The 21,506-nt window shown below is 57.8% G+C and overlaps 1 protein-coding gene across 1 annotated transcript in view; it reads left to right on the plus strand.

The window, feature by feature from the left end:
- The first annotated feature begins 240 nt into the window (after nucleotides 1-240).
- The window catches only part of PLXND1 (plexin D1), a 56,857-nt gene continuing 35,591 nt past the window's right edge, over nucleotides 241-21,506 (plus strand). The window contains exons 1-5 of the mRNA XM_055343436.1: nucleotides 241-1,563; nucleotides 17,940-18,116; nucleotides 20,726-20,857; nucleotides 21,124-21,224; nucleotides 21,321-21,450. Coding sequence (XP_055199411.1) covers nucleotides 241-1,563; nucleotides 17,940-18,116; nucleotides 20,726-20,857; nucleotides 21,124-21,224; nucleotides 21,321-21,450 — 1,863 coding nt within the window. The remainder of the gene's footprint in view (nucleotides 1,564-17,939; nucleotides 18,117-20,725; nucleotides 20,858-21,123; nucleotides 21,225-21,320; nucleotides 21,451-21,506) is intronic.

Here is a 21,506-nt window from a genome sequence, read left to right on the forward strand (position 1 = left end):
GGGCGCGGCGGGGGCGGGGGCGAGGGCGTGTCCGCCGCGGAGCCGCCCCCGCCCCGCCCCCCGGGCTGCGCGGCGCGGCTGAGCCGGGGCCGGGGCGCCGGGGCCGGGGGCCGCTGGCGCGGGCAGGAAGCGCCTCGCGGCCCGGGCCCGCCCCCCGCCTCCCGCCGCCTCCGGGCTCCCGGCTCCCGGCCGCGCCGCGCCCCATGCACTCGCCGCGCCGCGCAGCCCGCGCACGCCCGGATGGCTCGTCGCGCCGCGGGCGGCGCACCCCTTAGCGCCCGGGCGGCCGCGGCCAGCCCCCCGCCGCCGCGCCCGCCCCGCCGGGCCCCCCGGCCGTGCCCGCTGCTGCCGCCGCTGCTGCTGCTGCTGGGGGCGGCGCGGGCCGGCGCCCTGGAGGTCCAGCGCCGCTTCCCCTCGCCCACGCCCACCAACAACTTCGCCCTGGACGGCGCGGCGGGGACCGTGTACTTGGCGGCCGTCAACCGCCTCTACCAGCTGTCGGGCGCCAACCTGAGCCTGGAGGCCGAGGCGGCCGTGGGCCCCGTGGCCGACAGCCCGCTGTGTCACGCCCCGCAGCTGCCCCAGGCCTCGTGCGAGCACCCGCGGCGCCTCACCGACAACTACAACAAGATCCTGCAGCTGGACCCGGGCCAGGGGCTGGTGGTGGCGTGCGGCTCCATCTACCAGGGCTTCTGCCAGCTGCGGCGCCGGGGCAACATCTCCGCCGTGGCCGTGCGCTTCCCGCCCGCCGCGCCGCCCGCCGAGCCCGTCACGGTGTTCCCCAGCATGCTCAACGTGGCGGCCAACCACCCGAACGCGTCCACCGTGGGGCTGGTGCTGCCGCCGGCCGCCGGCTCCGGGGGCAGCCGCCTGCTCGTGGGCGCCACGTACACCGGCTACGGCAGCGCCTTCTTCCCGCGCAACCGCAGCCTGGAGGACCACCGCTTCGAGAACACGCCCGAGATCGCCATCCGCTCGCTGGACGCGCGCGGCGACCTGGCCAAGCTCTTCACCTTCGACCTCAACCCGTCCGACGACAACATTCTCAAGATCAAGCAGGGCGCCAAGGAGCAGCACAAGCTGGGCTTCGTGCGCGCCTTCCTGCACCCGCCCGACCCGCCGCCGCGCGCCCCGTCCTACGCGTACCTGGCGCTCAACAGCGAGGCGCGCGCGGGCGACAAGGAGAGCCAGGCGCGGAGCCTGCTGGCGCGCATCTGCCTGCCCCGCGGCGCGGGCGGCGACGCCAAGAAGCTCACCGAGTCCTACATCCAGCTGGGCTTGCAGTGCGCGGGCGGCGCGGGCCGCGGCGACCTCTACAGCCGCCTGGTGTCCGTCTTTCCCGCGCGCGAGCTGCTCTTCGCCGTCTTCGAGCGGCCGCAGGGCTCACCCGCCGCCCGCGCCACTCCGGCCGCGCTGTGCGCCTTCCGCTTCGCCGACGTGCAAGCCGCCATCCGCGCCGCGCGCAACGCCTGCTTCGTGGAGCCGGCGCCGGACGTGGTGGCCGTGCTGGACAGCGTGGTGCAGGGCACCGGGCCGGCCTGCGAGCGCAAGCGCAACATCCAGGTACGCCGACGGGGACCGACGCCCGCCCGGGGCGCGGCAGGGGCGGCGTGCGGGTGTCCAGGCGGGACACGGGTGTGAGGGGGGGGGCCCAGCTGTGCGTGCTCTGGGCCCCAGGTGCACTTCCCGGGACCTAGGCGTCAGCCAGGGTGGGGGCGCTACGGGTGCGCGCCTGCGGGCATTCTAGAGAGCGCCTGGCTTGCGGGCGAGCGGAACCAGGTGTGCGGGAGGGGTCGAGGTTGCAGATCTGCGCCGGAGAGACCCAAAGGTGCATATGTAGCCCAGGTGTGCACGTGGTGGTCCTAGGTGTGTACTGAGTGCAGAGCAAGCAAGCGCATGTCTAACCAAAGGTGTGGCCGTGTGAGCCGATCAGAGCCGCCCTGGGAGTCGGCAGATGTGCGCTCGGGCTCGGCAGGTGTGCAGGGAGGCATGCAGGGAGGCATGCAGGTGTGCGCCAGGGCTCTGCAGACACGTGTGACGGGCAGCAAGGAGGGAGTGACAGGGATGTGGGTGCCAGACCCTGGTCATGCAGGAGTGAGGGCAGGTAGAAGTGTCCCACACTGGGGCAGCAAGGTGGGCCTGGGTGTGCAGTGGAATGGGTGTGGCAGGGAACACAGGTGTCAGGAACTGGTAGGTACTCTGGGGAGGCCGCTGGTTGGCAAACAGGTGTGTTCTGAGGCCAACTTTTATTCGCTCATTCAACGTCTGTATACTGAGCCCTTGGCAGGTGCCGGGCATGGGGGCTGTGGGCCAGCCGACGACACTTGTGAAATGCCTACTGAGTGCATCAACTGTCTTGGTCCTCACAACAACCCTCTGAGGTAGCCTCTACTCTCTTCTCCAGTTTACAGATGAAGAAACTGAGGAACAGAGAGGTTAAACAACTTGCTCAAGATCACACAGCTGGGAACCAGCAGAGGCAGGGTTTGAATCCAGGCCGTTATGGCCCCATCTGGGTTCTTAATACCCCTGATCCCTTGCTGTCTTGTGGACACTTCGCTCAGTGTGTGTGTGTGTGTGTGTGTGTGTGTGCAACTGTGTTAGAGGAGTCTCAGGTGGCTGGTGTGGGGACAGGAGAGTAGAGGGAGGTGAATAGGACTGTGTGCAGCACTGAGGTGTTCAGGGGGTAGGAGAGGGCCAGGGGCTCAGAAGGGAGTGAGGAGGGGCCAGGTGCCACTAGCAAAGCAGCTGGGTGGGAATGGGGCCCAGGCTGCTAGAACTGGCTTGGACAGAGGTGAGGGCACCAGGCTGGGGGATCACTGTGTGTGTTGACCTTGCGGGGGACATGGCACAAGTATAGAAGGGAATTTTGTGCAGGTCCCCTCAAGAAAGCCCACTAGCAAGGGGTCACTTCTTCAGGGGGCCCTGAGACGTGGGACCCTGTGCCTTTTCTACACTGTGCATCCTTGTGCAATCTGGGGAGTCCATTTCAACCCCAGGCTTTGCCATTCCCCTAGGAAGCCTCAGTTTCTCCCTCAGCAAAATGCTGAACTCAGCCTTGAGGCCAGGCCCCCCATGGCTCCGCCCCATCCCTCTGCGTGGTCTTCAGGCTGTGGCAAGAATCTCATGAGACTAATTATTCCCTTGTGGGTGTGCCCAACACTGGGGCTTTGAGAAAACACAGATTCCTTCTGCTTTCGGGCTCCCACGGCTGCCCACCATCAGCTGGCTGGCCGCCCTGAAAATAAAGGTCACGATGGGTGAGCGGGGCAGATTGCCACCCACAGGGGCTGGCCAGGTTGGGGCTGGCTGCCCAGCGCTGTGATTGGGACATCTACCATTCCGCCCCTCAGAGCCACATCCCCCAGAGGGGTGTGTTCGTGGGTACAAGCTCTCAGGGCCAGAGGAGGTGAGTGGGTGGGGGGAGTTGATCCCTGTTCTACGGAGGGAAGACCCTACTGTGGTGGTCAAGGCTGAGGTCAGGCCAGCTGCTGGGCCTTCCTTCGGCCTTTCTAGAGCCTGTGTGTCCATCCAGGCCCTTGCTGTGGGTTGATCCATGGGATTCCTCAGGCGGCCACTGCAGTATCCCCCTCCCCCCTCTGGCAGGAACGGCCTGGTTCCCACGGTCCCCAGCCTGGCCTGGTGCAGTGACTCACTCTGCTGAAGGGGGCTGGGGCTTTCTTCTCCTTAGAGGGGCAGGGCCTCTCCAGGGACACAGGCCCAGGGACAGAGTGGCCATGGGCCTTCTTCCTAGCTCAAGGTGATTTCTGGTCCTTCTCAGCCATTCTCCCTGTGACCTCCACACCCCTCCCCCCTTCCCCATGCCCCGTTGTGGACACAGGTCAGTGCTGCTGGGCCACATCTCCCAGATATGTCCAAGGCCACAGAGTCTGGGCTTCTAGTGTAGCCTTGGGTGGGTGGGGTCACGGTTATTCCTGCTCTTCTCTGTGGCCAGGTCCCCAGTTACAGGCTCAGAATTTGGGCTTTGTACCCTGGATTCATATCCTACTGTGTCACTTCCCAGCTGTGTGACCTTGGCATGTGACTTAACCTCTTTGAGCCTCAGTTTTCTCCTCTGTAGAGTGGGGACAATAAAAACAAATCTCCAGGGATGGCTTTAAGGACGAAATGAATGAGGTAATGTGGAGTGTGTGGTACCTGGCATGCAGGAAGCACCTGGTAGCTGCCTGCTGTTCCTGTTTTTACCCCAGGGGCCCTATTAGCACGGGTCTGGGCTTGGCCCCGGACAGCTCTGACCTCTTTTGGCTTGTTCTGCAGCAGTAAGTACTCCCACCACTTCCCACCTCTAGCCCCAGATGGAGGCCTCAGTAGACATTTCCTAAGCCCCTACTGTGTGCTCCAGCCTGATGCTGTGTGCTGGTGACTAGTGGTGACTCAGTTTCTTTTCTTGTGGCCGATGCAAGTGAGCAGAGGATGGACACATGGCCAGGCCCTTAGAGACCAGGGGGCTGCGAGCAGGTAATAGGAGACCCTGGACAGAGGGAGCCCCAAGAGGGGACATCACAGCTTCTGGGGAAGGTGCTGTCAATGTGGAGGTAGATGGATGAGCTGGGGTTAGCCACACAAAACTGCCACAAGAAGACAAAAGGGTCTTGGCCGAGGGAACAGCCTGTGCCAGGGCCTGGAGGTAGGAGAGAGCAAAGTGGCCAACAGAGCAGTTGAAGGTGGTCCCTGTGGTGGGGGGCATGGGGAGAATGTGAGAGAGAGGCTGGGAGAGTGGGGCAGGGCCTGCAGTTGCAGGGAGGCCTCATTGTGGTTTTGGGACTGTATCCTGGGGATATGGGAGCCACGAAGGGTCTTAGCCAGAGGAGTGATGTGAGCTGAATGAGCATTTCACTTTCCTCTTCCGTAGAATGGGAGTGATGATAAGGTACTTAACTTATAGGACTGCTGTGAGGTTAAAGGAGAGAATACCTGTAAAGTTCTTAGTGGACTGCCTGGCGCACATGTTTGCAATCACAGCTGACCCTTGAACAACTCAGGGGTTAGGGGTATTGACCCCCTGCACGGTGAAAAATCTGCATTTAACATCTGAACCCAAATTCTGAGCCTGTAACTGGGGACCTGGCCACAGAGAAGAGCAGGAATAACCGTGCCCCCACCCACCCAAGGCTACACTAGCAGCCCAGACTCTGTGGCCTTGGACATATCTGGGAGATGTGGCCCAGCAGCACTGACCTGAAACTGACTTCCCCGGAACATAACTACTAAGAGCCTCCCGTTGACTGGGAGCCTTACCAGTAACGTAAGTAGTGATTGATGTATATTTCTTATGTTATGTGTGTTGTATGCTGTATTCTTAAAGTCAGCTGGGAAAAAGAAAACATTATGAAGAAAATCAGAACAAAGGGAAAATACATTTACAGTGCTGTCCTGTAAAAAATTCCTATATAAGTGGATCCACTCAGTTCAAACTTGCATTGTTCCAGGGTCAACTACACTATGATTATTTTTAATAGAATTATTTCAGAAAGTGCCTAGGTGGCTGGTGAGAGGGCAGTTAAGAGGCAGGGAGAGTAGTTGGAGGGCTGGTGCTATCTTCCCGGCAAGAGATTCATTCACTCACTGGCAGATATTTCTTGAGCATCTACTATGCGCCAGGCCCCATGGTGGGTGCTGGGCACCGTGGTGGAGGCAGTGGGTCAGGCCTTGTTCTTGGGGGATGCTAAGGGCCTGGGGTCCAAGGGCATAGAGGGAAGCAGTGGGTTCAGGACAGGACATCCAGAGGTGAAGATGGGCAGGGTGGAGATGGAAGCTAAACAGTCGGGTCTAGCATTGGGATGGAAGTTGGTGTTGTCGGAATAGGGCACACGGTGTGGTGCCTCTGGGGGAGGATGAATTTGGTTTGGGGGTGTTGGGGAGTTCCAGGTGCCTGGATTCCCTTTCTCTCCCAGAGCCACCTGACCTGACTTCTCTAGCACCGGGTGGTCTCAGTGCAGGACATAGGACCCTGCCCTTCCATCTGTTCTCTAGGGACAGCTGACCTCCAAGCGAGGTGGCTTGGGTGGTCCTCTGGAAGCCCAGCCCCCCAGTCAGGGTGATTTCAGACTTTCCAGATCCTCACCTGGTCGACTTTGTCCTCTGCTGTCTGCCTTCAAGACAACGAAGTCTTAGCCTCTGCTGCCGCCTTCTATCCAGGAATCTGCGGGAGAAGGGAGGAGCTGCCCAGGTGTGAGGTCAGAAACAGGGAAATGTGTCCACCCCTCCAGGCTTCGGAAGGCCCCGACTTTGTCCCTGGTTGTTTTTGGCATAGTTGGGGCGGTGGCACAATTATGAGAAAGTGAGTGTGAAAATTATCCTCCATTGCACATAGCTTGGATCCCTTTCCTCAATTTAGATTTGAGGTGAAAGCAAGTTGGCAAGTTGCTATGCGCTATTGGTGGGGAAACTGAGGCACAGGGTTACCCAGCAAGGTGAGGGCAGGCTGAGTCTAACTCCCTTCCCCCAAATCTTTCCTCTCAACCGTTGAGTGACCGCGATATTTGTTTTTTTAAGTCAAAAGGAAAACCAACAGGGAAATGCCAATGCTGCATTTTCAAGGTGTCTTTTTATAGTAAAGGTGGAAAAAAAACCCTCAGGCTGTTTTAAACTGGCATGCGGTGGGTGGGCGCTCATCGTCAAGAAGGCGTTTTCTGAACCAATTTAGGGGCTGAAATCCTGGGTGGAGGTGGAGGGAGACAGAGCTTCCAAAATGGGCTTTACATTTGGAGTTGCGCTGGGGGCTGGGAGTGAGCTTCTTGTGGCCAAGGGTACAAGCGGACACTTGGTGGGACTTAGGGGATTCCAGTAGGGTTGGCCAGGATGACCGTCTAGCCTAGAGAGATAGACAGGCCTTGGGCCAGGTGATGGCTAATAATCCAATATCCCGGCCCATCCTGGGAATGTCCCCAGTCCTGACTCCCAGGTACGAGATGTTGAGTCCCATTCTCTTGCCTATATGCCGTGTGGCCAGGGCGAATCATGTACCCTCTCTGGGCCTCTGCTTCCTCATTGTAAAGTGGGACAGTGTCTCCCTCTGAGGATGTGGGCAGATTGAAATCTTACATGCGGTGCCCAGGAAATGGCAGTTGGAGGTATTAGTAACAGGAGGGAGAAACTGCATCTGAGAAGAGTGTGCTCGGCATGTGTGAAACAGCCAGCAGAGCAGGGAGTGCTCAGAGGAAGGGGGTTCAGGCCCTCAGAGGAGATGGAATCACACTAGGTCCTAAAAGTGACTTGGGTGGGCAAAATGACAGAGGGGTGAGGCGAGGGTGTGTCCGGGGCTGCCCCAGCTGAGTGAGCTCGGGGGCAGGAAGGCAGAGGCTGACCTGGAGAGTGGGCATGTTTTCACTGCCATCGACTGGGCAGGTGCCAGGTACCTGGCAGGCCTGCAGGGTGTGTGCAGGGTGGGTGCCCTGTCAGCTCTCCGGGGCTGAGCTCCCGGTTCTGAGCAGCATCACCGCGGTGGCCCTTCACGAGCACCCGTGTGCCTGATATCACAGCCCCCCACCGTGAGGCAGGATGTGCTGTTATCCCCAGCTTACAGATGGAGAAACTGAGGCCCGGGGTCACATGGCTGATTAGCAGGAATGGGGACCTGCAGACTGGCTCTCTGGCCCCAGAATCCATGGTGGATGACGGCTAGCATTCTCTGTGAGCTCTCAGCTGGGAGTTCTGCAGTAGCCCTGTTCCATGGAGACTTGGGCCGGGCCCTTTGTACAAAACCCTTTTCTGTGATAGCACCTCCACGCAGGCCCCGGATGGAAACTGGGAAGTGATGGGGCAGTGACTCAGTTCCAGAGTAGGGGGAGCCTGGCCAGGCCATCTGTCAAGGCTGGGGCTGAACAGGCCTTCTGAGGAAGTGGGAAGGCCAGGAACCACTACGTGCATTCATCTCTAAAAATATGTGTGATCCGATGACTCTGAAAGGAGTGAGCTTCCTGGCCCTTTGAGTGTGCAAGTGACGGATGTGGTCAGTTTGAATGATGACTTGACAGATCTCCTTCAACACTAGACCAGTGCTGGCCGGGTACTGGGGCTGGGAGGCTGCCTCTCCTCCGGGGCAATAAGGCACCATCCAGGGTTTGTTTGGAGAGTGGTTGGGAGATCGGCCTGGCCTTAGCAATACCCACAGATAGGACCTGCCACACCCAGGCAGGACCAGGGGGTACATGCATGCTGGGCCCTGGCACCGATTCCCTGGATTCAAGTCCTGGCTCTGTACCTTCCTAGCTATGGCCTCGGGCAAGTCACTTCCCTTCTCTGGTCCTCCTTCTTCCCTTCTGCAAAATGGGGTCAGCACAGGGAAGAACGGAGCAGCCTGGTGTTTGGCAGAGGCTGTGTGAGTCAGCATCAGCCCCTGCAGAAACATGCTGCAAGGGTCAGATTTGCTGGCCCGCGGCTGCTGGTTTTCATGGAGATTAAGGAAACAGGCTGAGTTCTGAGCTCTGGTTGCTGGAGGGAGAACAGTCAGGGTGTGTATGGAAGAGGAGCATGAGGGCCTGCGCCCCGTGTGATGTGGGGTCCCATCTCCTTTCTGGACCTCAGTTTTCCAATCTGCGTCGGGCTGTGGGAGTGGCAGGGAAGCACTCTGTCGGAGAAGGGCTTCCCTCAGTATCTGTGTTATTACTATTAATGCTGCTGTCTCTTGGGAGTTGATTTTGTGTTAGGCGGATTGCAAAGCTCTCTATGTGTAGTCTATCTTTTAATCTCCCCAGAAGTGGAATGAGATGAGTTTTATCCCTACAGAAAGGGGAAACTGAGGGCCAGAGAGGTTAAGTGACTTGCCTGGGGCAACACAGTGGGTAAAAGGTGGAGCCTGTGTCTGGCTACAGAGCCCATGCTCATCATGTTTACTCTTTGGTTCTTCCCAAAACATTGGGACACTGCAGGGGTGTGACCCAAAGGGGCTCTCAGAGGCACGGTGGGAAGGGGTGAGGAAACAGACACCCAGGGGAGCTCTGGCCCTGCTGGGGGTGTTGTGAGCAGGACTGGGAGCTTCCCAGTGCACCCCGGGGCCCGGCATGGTCCCAGGCATGGGGCTCCTGTTCCCCAAGACTGCAGCTGCCTCTGCCTTCACCCACCAAGGCCCAGCGCCTCCTAGGAAGCATCTCCTGCCTGTCCTTGCTCCTGGTGCAGGGTTTTCTAGAATGTGGCAGTATAGGAGCCTCCCAAAAAAGGGACGAATCAGACTCTGCCCCTACCCTCCAGGAGCTCCCAGGGAGCCAGGGAGGAGATCCTGCCAGAGGAGATGCCGCAGCCAGGGCTGTGCACTGCCCAGCCTCTTCTGAGGGAGTCAAGGAAGGCTTCCTGGAGGAGGGGGATGTTGGAGTGGGACTTGGACAGATGGGGCTGGGGAGGGCACTCTAGGCAGAGGCAAAGGCCCAGAGATGTGGTGGATGGAACGTGGCTTGGGTAGCAGGCAGAGATGAAGCTGAGTGTGTGGGGTCTGGGGTGCAGGCCAAGGATTTAGATGCTGTCCTGTGGGCTGCGGGGAGCCAGCAAGGCTTTTGGGGAAGAGTGAGACATAGTTGATCCAGGTCTAGAAGGGACTTCATAGCTGCTGGCCCCTCGTCAGGCCCGCTAGGTGCTGGCAGGAGCAGGAGGCTCTCTCCCAGAGTCCCCACTGTGGCTGGACCAGGTGACTCCCGTGGGTCTCTCCAGCTCAGACAACGGTGTGGGGATTGCCATGGAAACCAGCTGGTGCCGCGTGGGGACAGGCCTGGAAAGTCTCCTGGCACCAGCCACGTGAATTTGGATCCTGGCTACCCTCGGAGTGTGGCCGTTTTCTTTTCAAAGCCTGTGTTTGGGCCAGAGCCGAACCCAGCAGGCTGCCTGAATGGGCCCGTGCACCACCCACTCTCCCGCTGACACTCAATGCCACCGGGATCCGAGATCCGCCAGGCCAGCGGGGCTGGCCCCTCCCAGGCCGCCATCCTTTACCCTGAAACACGATAAATCACACGCTAGAGGAGGGAGGAAGCTCGAAGCTCCATTATGAGGCCCAGCGAGGCCCCAGCGGGGCGTTAATCATGTAGTGCTTTCTGCTCTGATCGGTAAATAATGGGGGGGCAGCGGGCAGAGGCCTTGAAGTGGAGGCCAGGCCCAGGAAAGGAGCTAAATGGGGCTCTGCGGTCACCTCCGCCCCCATGCCCCTCTCAGGACCCGCCCCACATCCCCGTTTGAGGTGAATGAGCCCTCCCGAAGTGGCCGTCTCCTTGGTGGGCCTCAATTTCCCCAGCTTGCCACCCAGAGCCTTCCCTGCTCCCGGCAGCCAGGTCCCCCATGGCTATTGGCCCTGCCCAGCGGAGCATCGGCTGGAGGGGCTATGGTTAAGGGCAAGGACTCTGCAGCCAGCCTGCCTAGGTTGGAGGCTCGTGTCTGGCCATTTTGGCTGTGTGACCCTGGACAAGTCACTACCTCAGTTTCCTTTGCTGTAAAGTAGCACCAACTTACTAGGGTTAGATGAGGTTGTACAGGCAGGGCACAAAGCCAACTGTAGCTGCTCACTATTGTGTTGTTGATGCTACTGGATTGTTCTTATTTCCAAGCGATCCCTTCCTGACTTGGGGGCGATCTCTGAACTGGGACGTGGGCAGCTGGAGAGAGGGATCCATGTGGCACCGCCATGTCCCTGGCACGTGGGACCAGCCCAGAGATGTTTGCTGGGGCCTCCACACCAGCCCTGTCCCCTCGGGTGTGCCCACAATCAGTTGGATGATGACTCTGGGACGGAGGCCAGCACCCTGGGGCTGGGGAGGAGGCTGTGAGTTCTAATCTCCAGGGCTCCCTAGCCCCAGGAGGAGGGAGGCCAAATGTGCCCGAGAGAGAGGCAGCTGCAGCTCTCAGCTTCTCCTGGCCCACATCCCGTCTAGGGGAAGAGGCTGGGACGGAAACTGTTCCAGGGAGAGAAGGGGCGGGAGCTGCAGGACGCTGCCACCCCGCCCCCATCGGAGCGGGCCGGGGAGAGAGGGAGTGACTTCCCCGGCCAGGGAAGAGTCGCTGGCTGCCCATCCCACACTGTGCTCCTCTGGGACCCCAGGGGGGAAGGGCTGGAAATGGGGCCAGGCCGGGCCAGAATGAGAAACAGCTTCAAGAAGGGGGAGCTGGGTGTCTGGGGGGGCCACGTCCAGCTAACAAAACAATGGCTGCTTGAGTCAGCGGCTGTGGTAGCCGTTCCCAGGCAGGCCGGAGCGGAGCGGGCCCTGGCCAAGCTCTCAGCACCCGTTGTGGGTGAGGGTGGCTGCAGTGCAGCGGCTTGTCCTGGGGAGTGACCTGCACAGCGGATGGGGACTGTGGTCAGATAGAGGGCTGCTGGGAGCTGAGCCCTTCCCCGCAGCCCTCTGTGGAGGGTGCTTTTATTATTCCCACTTTACAGATGCAGAGACTGAGGCTCAGATGGGAAGCAGCATCCCATGGTGAGTGTTGAGCCACAAGACTTGGTACGTCGGAGGCTCGGTTTCTCTGTCTGTAAAATGGGGACATAACAAGAGAGTGGCTATGAGGCAGTTCTGCATGGAGCCTACATGCAGCAGGTCTTCAGTCCAGCTGGGCCTCTGACCTCAGCCTGGGGACTCTCCCTCCAGACTTTGTCCAGCTTGGTGGCAGAGCCTGGGGTGCCAGTTTGTGGCTAGAGGCGAGACACACATATGGTGCTCAGGATGGTCTGGCTGGTTGGTTTGCACAACTCTTCCAGGTGATGCTCAGCTTGCCTGGATGAATGCAGTGCCCTGGGGCGGAGTGACCCGTCTCCTTCAGAGAGGGGGGTCAGGGAAACAGAGGCAGGCCTCTCTGAAACTCTGGAAGGGTCTACTCAAGCTGCCATGTCCATTGCTACTTCTCGGCTTTTCCCCTACCTGATTCAGGCAACCAGGGGTGATGGTGCTGTGTGTCCTGAGGAAGCCTCTACCTCTCCCTGTGCCTTGGTTTCACCTCTGGCTCAGAGCCAGGCCCCTTGGCTCTTGTTCTGTGGTCCAGTTGCACATTCTCTCCCTGCTTGCCTCCCCCTCCAGGAAGTAAGGATCTTGATCACCCACCCGGAGGTGCTGGTATTTCCTTCCCAGGCAGCAGGCGGCTTCCTCCATGATGTGGGGGCCATTGCTGGTTGCCCTTAGAGCCAGGTCCATCCTGTTTCCTCCCTGGGCCACCACATGGTAGGCCTGTGGCTCGTTCCATGACTCAGTTTATCTTCGGTGGAGGTGTCTGCTCTGTGGAGCCACAGGGCATGAGCTGCGGTTTCTGGCAGCTTAAGGTGGGAGGGAGGGTTTTGGGTCTGGAGTCACAGGTGTGACTTCAAATCCCCACCTGAGTACCCGTGGCATGCAGGTGACCTTGAGAATCTCCCCCTTTAACCTCAGGGCTTCTCTCTCTCTCTCTCTTTTTTTTTAAGATTGTATTTATTCATGAGACACATACAGAAAGAGTCAGAGACATAGGAGGAGGGAGAAGCAGGCTCCCTGTGGGGACCCCGATGTGGACTCAATCCCAAGACCCCAGGATCACACCCTGAGCCAAAGGCAGACGCTCAACCACTGAACCACCCAGGTGCCCCTATTATTTTTTTAATGAACCTTTTATTTTATTTTGTTTATTTATTTATTTATTTATTTATGATAGTCACACACACAGAGAGAGAGAGAGAGAGAGAGGCAGAGACACAGGCAGAGGGAGAAGCAGGCTCCATGCACCGGGAGCCCGACGTGGGATTCGATCCCGGGTCTCCAGGATCGCGCCCCGGGCTAAAGGCAGGCGCCAAACCGCTGCGCCACCCAGGGATCCCGAACCTTTTATTTTAGAATAATTTTAGACTTACAGGGAAACCACAAAGATAGTACAGGCAGTTTCGGTGTACCCTTCCCATTTTCCCCATTGGTAAGGTTTTACACTTCTGGGGTACACTTGTCAAAACTAAAAAACCAGCGTTAGTACTTGACTCTCATCTGAACTCCAGACTTCACTCCACGATCCTTTTTCATTTCCAGGATCCCACGTTGGCATTTAGTGCTTTACAGTTTTAAACGCTCCCTTTAGCTGTGGAGGGTGACAAGGAGGGGACTTGGTTTGGTTCTGGCCCAGGTGTACTTTTTAATACCCAAAAGTGATTGTGTGCTTCCAGCTACTCACAGTGAAGCTGCTTTCCTGGGATCTTGGTTTGAAAACGAACACTTGAGGTGTGACAGTACCCTCAGTGCCCGAGCACAGAGCCCCAACAGCCAGTGTCTTCTGTACCTGGGATGGAACCACGGGCCTTGCAGGCTGCCACCCGGCCTTCCACTGATGCCTCATCCTCCTTGGAGTGCCACCTGCAGCGGGGCTGAGGTTTGGTGGGGTTTGCAGGCAGGATGTGGAGGCCTGAGAAACTGGGTTCTTGAAGCTCCTGCTCCAACCGGCTTCCTGGGGAGAGAAAGTCAACACAATTACAGTTGGTAGTGAAATCGATATGTCAGAGTTTTAATGGGAAAGTGGGCAGAGCTGAGCTTTGGCCCCAGGAGGGAGCTAGCTGAAGAGGGTGGGTGTGTCCTCCTCTCAGAAAAAAGCTGAGACCTGCAGCCAGCTATTGCTCTTCCCATTTCAGAGAGGGATATACTGAGGTTCTTAGAGAAACCAAAAGTAGCAGCCAGGTGCTGCCTGGCCTGAATACCTGACTCTCCTATGTTGCCGCAGCGCGCGCGCACACACACACACACACACACACACACACAGAGTAGGTATACAGTTGGCCTATATGTTGCTCTAGTTCTCCAGCACCCACCACGGCACTGTTTGCTCTCAGTCTCTGGAACAGAAGCAGCTGAATACAGTCAATCACACTTTAGTCAAAATTAGTATCTTTTCTTTAGTAAATACTCACCCTAGAGCACAGTCTCCACCCTGGAGAAGCTCATGTTTATGCTACCATGATAAATGAAAGTGGTAACCAGCACAGTGCTGTCACAGAAGAGGGGAGATTTTTTTTTTTCTGAGTCATATCTTGAAAGCTGGTGAAAAACTTGCTGCGTGGACATGTCTGGCAAAGGGACTAGCATGGGTCAAGACAACAGGGACTGATGGTCTAGGGGAAGTATGAAGGCTCAGGGGTGTGGGAAGGGCACTGGCTGCTAAGGGAGCGACATTATGAAAGATCAGGAGCCCTGGTGGGAAAATGTGGCCACATTCAAGGAATTACAGAGATTGGTGTGGTCAGAGCAGAGGGTGGGACAGAGGGAAAAAAGAGACTTGAAGCCTGGGTAGTTGGAGCCAGATCACAAAGGCCTTGAATGCCAAGCTTGATCCTGAGGATGGCCAGGAGCTGGAGACAGGTTCTTCTTACTGCCTTTGGAGACCAAGTTTGGCAGAGGCCACGCTGGGGACAGCCACCCCATCCCCAAGGGCGCTGTCCCCCTTTCCCAGGCCTGCAGCCCCCTCCCCCAACAGGCAGGTGTTTCCCGCCTGGTCGGTGGACATGTGTCCCAGCTTCCACTTTTGAGCTGGTTGGCAGCCTTGTGATTTCCCCTGGCAGTCAGGGAGTCAGCTTCCCCCTCAGAGCACAGATCATTCAGAGCAGCTGACGGGGGTTACTTCTCCTTTAAACATTTTTTTTTTTTTAAGATTTTATTTTTAGGATAAGGAAAAAAAAAAGTTGGAGGAAAGGCTTTTTAGAAAATTCCTTCGGTACAGAATTAATGGCTTGTGAACGTCAGGGCGGGTAGGCGAGAGATGGATCCCCGGCTTGCTCCTGCCTCATACTCTCTGCCGCCCCGGCCCCCAGGTCACCCTCATCTCGGGGCCTTGTCCATCTGACTTTTTCTGGCTGGCTGGGGTCCCCCACTGCAGGGCCCAGGGCGGAAAACCCCAAAGGATGTCATATGGGGCCTCCCGGGTCTCCCCATCCCTCTCCAACCTCCTCCCCACCTCACCCCTCCCAGAGCTCAGGGAGGAAAATCGCGTCCCCCAGGCAAGGGTTTACAATTTTAATTTTAAAGCAGTTTATTATTTCATGACGCAAGTAATCCATATTCAGTGAAGAAAAGTTATGTAACCCCTAGGAGAAGCTTCTTCCCTCCTGGCAGGCCTTGGGCCCAAATGCCCACTCTCCTGCCTGCTTGCTGAGAGCCCCCCTCACCTCTTCCCTGCAGCTGCAGGATTGCTGAGGGGTGGGCCCGGGGCTGGGAAAGGTAGCTGGGGAGCTGTCCCCGACCTTGGAGGGGACACACACACAGGATGGAGTGGGGCACAGTAGGTCTGAAGCTGCAGAACAGGAAGGAGCCGATTATGTGACAGCCCAGGGAATGGCACTCCAGGCAGAGGGAGCAGCAAGAGCAAAGGCCCTGAGGTAGGGCCCACTGTTTGAGGGATAGAAATGAGCGGAGAAGCGTGGGTGAGGAGGGTATGGGATGGGTTTAGAAGGGCTCAGGGCCCCTGATGGGGGGATTTAGGATTCAGTGTTTATCCTAAGTGTTGTGCAAACCATCAGAGGATTTCAAGCAGGGGAGGCCTCTTTGCATTTTTAAAGGGCTCACTTGGCAGCTGTGTTCAGGGGGACATGTTGAGATCTGAGGGGGCCCAGAAAAGAGGGGCTGGGAGAGCCTCCTGGGTGAGAGGCTGCCTTGAGGGGCTCCTGCTCTGTCCAGCTGGAAAGCTTTAGAGGAGGGGCAGGATTTGTCCCAAATTCCGTTTTATAATAATTATTTTAGTGACAGTCATATCTGAGATGGCAGCAGTGTCAGCTAACACTTCTGGAGCATCTGCGCACACTGCAGGCACTTCCCTGATGAATGATCTCATCCCGATTCTTGTGACAAGAGGTGCTAGAGATGCACCTACTTCTTGGTTCAATAAACTGAGGCTCAGGGAAGTGAGGCGACTTGCCCGGTCACCCCCAGCCACTCTGTGGAACACTACCCACTCATGGGTTTTGGCCCAGAGGTAGCCCCAACCCCACCCCACTCTGGGCTCAGGACTCAGCCCCCCAGGACACCCTGGGATACAGGCCTCACCTAGAGGCTTGTGGGGCCTGAAACTGTGTTTATTCACCCAAGGACAGGAGGACCTGGTATTTATTGTTTTTGAAAACTAGCTGAGATTTTGAGCAAACCCCATACAGGCACATCATCAGTGACTTAGGCTTGCAAAAAGCATAAATGAGGAATTTAAAAAAACCCAACAGGGACGCCTGTGTGGCTCAGTGGTCGAGCGTCTGCCTTTGGCTTAGGTCATGATCCTGGGGTCCTGGGATCGAGTCCTGCATCAGGCTCCCCGTGGGGAGCCTGCTTCTCCCTCTGCCTATGTCTCTGCCTCTCTCTCTGTTTGTCTCTCATGAATAAATCAATAAAATCTTAAAAAAAAAAAAAACGACGCTAAGGCTGCCAGTTCTGATGCTACATTCTGGTGACCTTCCGAGGCTCAGAGCCTTGGCTGCCCACATCCAGTGTCCAGGGGCCCAGGGTGGGGCTAAAGAATGCTGCCAGTTTCAACCAGAGAGACATGACACTGCAACTGGTGATCTAGAGCAGGCCCTGTCCCCCCGTGAGCCTCAGTTTCCTCGTCTATGATGTGGAACCTCATAGGACTGCCAGGATTTAGGGAGTTGATGCCTGGTACAATGTCAGTTCTCAGTAAAGATTTTATTTATTTATTTACCAATTTGAGAGAGAGTGAGAGAAAGAGAGAACACACCAAGGGAGAGGGAGAAGCAGACTCCCCACTGCTCTCAGGCCTTGGGAGCCCAGTGTGGGGAGCCCACTGAGCAGGGAGCCCAGTGTGGGCTGTATCCGCGGACCTGGGATCATGACCTGAGTCGAAGATAGACGCTCGTCTGACTGAGCCACCCAGGCTCCCCAAACATAGCCTGTTGTTACATTTACCATCATGACTATTACTGTGGATGTGCCAGCTTTACCAAAACGGCCCTCTGACATCCTGCGACTTTTCTCAGTCAGAGATCTTTCTGTCATGATCCACACGGAGTTGTGGTGGCCCCCAGGGGTGGCGGTGGCTCTCCTGGGCCATGTGCCGTTATCTTCATGCTCAATCCTGCAGGACGCTGAGGTCCTTTCCCCATCTACTCTTCTAAACCGTCCTTGTGTCTGTATCCTTGTGGATTTGCGTGATTATCTTCTCAAAGGTGCTTCCTGGAGGCCTGTTTTGTACTTTTGTGCAAGTCGCAGAAGGAACCTTTGGAAGGAGCAACAGGACTCGGGGAAGGGCAGGGAACAAGTCCCGGGAATGATTGGAGACTAGGGTTATTAGCTCCATGTGTGGGAGGACTGATTGGCCACTCAGGGTGGCACTGGGCCCATGTGGATGGCAGGGCCGTGCATTTGGACACACCTTGCCTTGGTTTGTCTGTCTGTAATGTGGGCAAATGAGGGGGATGTATGCTTGTGGGAGAGACGGAGGGCCTTGGTTGGGGGAGGCCTCAATCTGGGGTCTGGTGAGCTGCTGGACATTTGCATGGTTGTGCTGGGGTCAGAGCAGGGGACCTGGGAAGAGGAGACCCAGCCAAGGCCGGAGGGATACCTCTTGGGTAGCAGCAGGTACCTTGAAGCAGAGGATGGCCTCAGGTGGTCTGATGTGGGCTCCTCTGCTCTGCCTGGCTGTGACCAGCCAGGAGGGGCAGCTCCGTGTGCAGGAGGGTGTGGGGGCCTCACCCTGTCCTCACCGTACTGGCCTCCTGACCTCGTCCCATTGCCACCTCTTCTTGCCTCCATCACACGGCTTTTCCTGTATGCTTCCTCCCTACCCGAAACGTCATCTCCTTGGGGCAGCTTTGCGACTAACGCTGAGGTCAGGGGTCAGTCTATGGTCAAGGGTAGGGTCCTGCTAGCGTTTGGGCCTCAGCCCAGACCTGGGCATGTGAAGCAGCAGCAGGACCTTAAAGTTCTGATACTGGGGCCTGATATACAGTGTGGGCAGGGAGCCAAAGAAGGTTCTAGCGGTCTGATGTATTGCTTCTTTTCCAGCTGCAGCCAGAGCAACTGGATTGTGGGGCTGCCCACCTGCAGCACCCACTGTCTATCCTGCAGCCCCTGAAGGCCACGCCCGTGTTCCGAGCCCCAGGCCTCTCCTCCGTGGCCGTGGCCAGTGTCAGCAACTACACAGTGGTCTTCCTGGGCACAGTCAGTGGGCGGCTGCTTAAGGTAGGGCTGCGAGGTCTGGGGGGTCCGGGCTGGGGAGGCCGAGGGGGTTGGGGTGGTGAGGGGAGGCTGAGTCTGGGGAGGCTGTACACATGGCCTCTACACGCCTAATATTAGCCTCCATTCTCTCCAGTTTGCCTAGCACCTTACAGTTTACAAAGCATTTTTCACATCTGTTTCTCCTACTTTTGCTCATAACAAAACCTGCCCTGTCTGGGAGAGGAGGGAAGTCAGGCCTGAGAGAGGGCCCTTCTCTTGGGTCTGTAGGACCCAGGACTTTGAAGCAGAGAGATCTGAGTTCAAGTGTCTGGACTCTTGACCTTGGACAATGTACTTTCTTTTTCTGGGCCTTGGTTTCTGCACCTGTGAAGGGTTGTAAGCCCTGCCTCTTGAAACTGTTATTGGGGTTTGATAGGGGAAGGCCACAGCCTGGCAAGTGGGGGCTCTCACTGCTGTTTCCCTCCTCACCCTGCCTGCCACCCTCTGAAGCCCCCAACCCCCAACGCCCCCCAACCAAGATGACTGCTTTCTGGAGGTAATGATTCCTGCGGCTGGGAAAGATGAGAGGAATCTCACCACCATACAGTAGGAAGGATTTTCCAGGGCCTGGGCCCAGCCCAGGTGAGGGGCTAGGCCAGCTTCCTCTCAGCCACCTCCTGTCCCTGCCCTGTCAGGAAAGTCAGCTGCCTGGCACAGCTCCAGTGTGTACCAGGCCCTGGCCTAATTGACTCAGATCTGATAACTCCATTACCTCAGCTGCCCAGGCAGATGCCATGCGCCGGAGGTGGGCTGGGGATCAGAGCCCTGGCCACCCGGCCCCGGGACCCCGGGACAGGGAGCATCCTTCTCCCCATTTGAAGCCCCAGTGAGGGTCCTTAGATGGTGGGACTCATGTTCTGGAGTTAGATACTTAGGTTCAGATCCTGGCCCTGCTGGTCCCAGCTGTGTAGCCTAAGGGTGGTTCCTTCTCGCCCTGAGCCTCAGTTTCCTCATCTGTCGTGGGGGAAATGACTAGTCAGAGTCAACTGCCCCCTGTGAGGGAGGTGGCACCAGGATTCCCATTTCAAAAATGAGAACACTAAGCCTCTGGGAGGGGAAATGACTGCCCCAAAGTCACACAGTGAGAGCTGGGGTTGAATGCTGACCAGGAGCCCATGTGACCCGTCCACCCAGACCTCATTACCCACCACCAGCCCCTCCCTGCTTGGGGCTTAGATCACAGCACCCAGCCCAGGCTCTGGAGCACAGTAGGTGCTCAGTAGATGTTTGAAGGAGTGGGAATAAGCTCAGAGTCTGCTGGGTGCCTGAGGGCGACGGCAGGGGCAGGTCGGACACTGCCCAGGCTGCCTGGGCAGATTCCACCAAAGGCCACTTAGATGGGTCACATCTCAGAGGCTGGAACAGAGCCTGTGGGAGCCTGGGAAGAGAATAATTTCAATTTGGTGTGTGGAGGGCATTTGAGAAACTCTTCTAGAGAGGGCTCCGGGAGGACAGATCTTAGCTGAAGGGAGAGGAAGAGAAGTATTCCAGCAGGGAGTACAGCGTGGGCGAAGGCCTAGAGGCCAGAATGCCTGAGTGGAAATGAGCCTGGCAGAGTAAGTTGGGGTTGGTTGCCGGGGCCTTGAATGCCAGAACAAGTTTATTCCATAAGCAGGAGGGAGCTACCAAAAGTCTGGAGCCCACAGAGGAAGGTCAGGCAGTAGGAGGCCCCTGGCAGCTGGCCCAGGGAGGCATCTAGGCCACTGGTCCCAGCTCGGGGCCTGGTGGGGCCTCCAACAAGGCAGCATGTTGGAGATGTGAGGGGCCAGCCAGAAAAGAACAAAGTTTGATGGAGCTCTGTTGGGCGTTGTCTGTTCTCAGGAGGACATGCAGAGGGGCTCTCAGAGCCAGAGAAGCTTCTAGGCCTCAACTAGTCCTGGTCTTCCTTCTGCCAGGGCCTTGGCCCGCACTTCCTAGACCCACCCTTGGACTGTGGGGTCAGACAGGCCTGGGCTTGCCTTGTGACAACCCTGAAGTGTCTTCATTTTATGACTCTCACCAAGTCTGTCACCTCTCTGGGCCTCAGTCTCCTCATCTGTGAAATGGGCACAAGAGGAGAGGCAGGAGAAGTGTGGCCCCATCGGCACTTTGCAGGCATCTTCCCCATTGTGCTCACCATGGTCCTGAGGGGCAGGTGTCATCAGTAGTCCGGTTAGGTCAGGAAGCTGAGGCTCTGGCGGTGGAAGGGAGTCACAACTTCATGTTTGTACAGCTTGTAAATGTCAAAGCCAGAATTCAAACCCACGTCCCTGCTCTTAGGCATGATGCCAGACATCCTCTCGGAGAATCTTTTGCAAACTGTCAAGTGTGTATGTATTCACAGGGTGGGAGGTGTTGGAGAAGACCAGTCAGGGAGGGAGTTCCTGGTAGGGGCACAGCAGAAGCACACGTGTAGAGGCCGGAGCCCCCGCCCTCCTGTACATGTCCGTGATTTCTCACCAGTCCTGGAAGGCCTGAAAGACAATGAGGCTGAGACCCCAAGCCTAAGTCCGGTCCCCGCCTGCAGGGGCATATGCCCCACCATGGGCACCCTCCTGATGCGCCATCACACTGACGGCTGCTCCCCTCAACAGATCAACCTGAATGAGAGCATGCAGGTGGTGAGCAGGCGGGCGGTGACAGTGGCCTACGGGGAGCCTGTGCACCACGTCATGCAGTTTGACCCAGCAGACCCTGGTTACCTTTATCTGATGACATCCCACCAGGTAAGGCCAGAGACCCCGCCTGACATGCGAGCTTTCTCCCACTCTTTCTTCCACCAGGAGCACCTTCCTTTCCAGTCCCCTTTGTCTGCAAGCCTTCACTTCCCAGTGGAGGCATCACGTCTGTGGGGAAGCCCTGTGTCCCCAAATGGCCCCTGCTAGAGCATCAAGCCTCAGTTTCCCCAGCCACTCAGGGCCCTGGCCATCGCTGATTCCCCCAGACAGGGGCCGCCAGCCTCTCTGAGCTGGGCCCTCACCTCTGCCTCCAGATGGCCAGGGTGAAAGTCGCCGCCTGTGCTGTGCACACCACCTGCGGGGACTGCGTGGGTGCCGCCGATGCCTACTGTGGCTGGTGTGCCCTGGAGACACGGTGAGGCCCCCGGCAGGGGAGGCTGGGCCCCAGGGCAGCTGCAGCTGGGTTTGGGGGGAACCTACCTGGGCCCTGACCTGTGCCCTGCTGCTCCAGGTGCACCCTGCAGCAGGACTGTGCCAACTCCAGCCAGCGGCATTTCTGGACTAGTGCAAGTGAGGGCCCCAGCCGCTGCCCCACCATGACTGTCCTGCCTGCAGAGATTGACGTGCACCAGGAGTACTCAGTGAGTCACGGGGAGAGCTGGCACTTAGCTTGGGGGATGACACAGGGTGGGAAGCC

The sequence above is a fragment of the Nyctereutes procyonoides genome, unplaced genomic scaffold (assembly GCF_905146905.1).
Source record: "Nyctereutes procyonoides isolate TBG_1078 unplaced genomic scaffold, NYPRO_anot_genome, whole genome shotgun sequence".
NCBI lineage: Eukaryota > Metazoa > Chordata > Mammalia > Carnivora > Canidae > Nyctereutes > Nyctereutes procyonoides.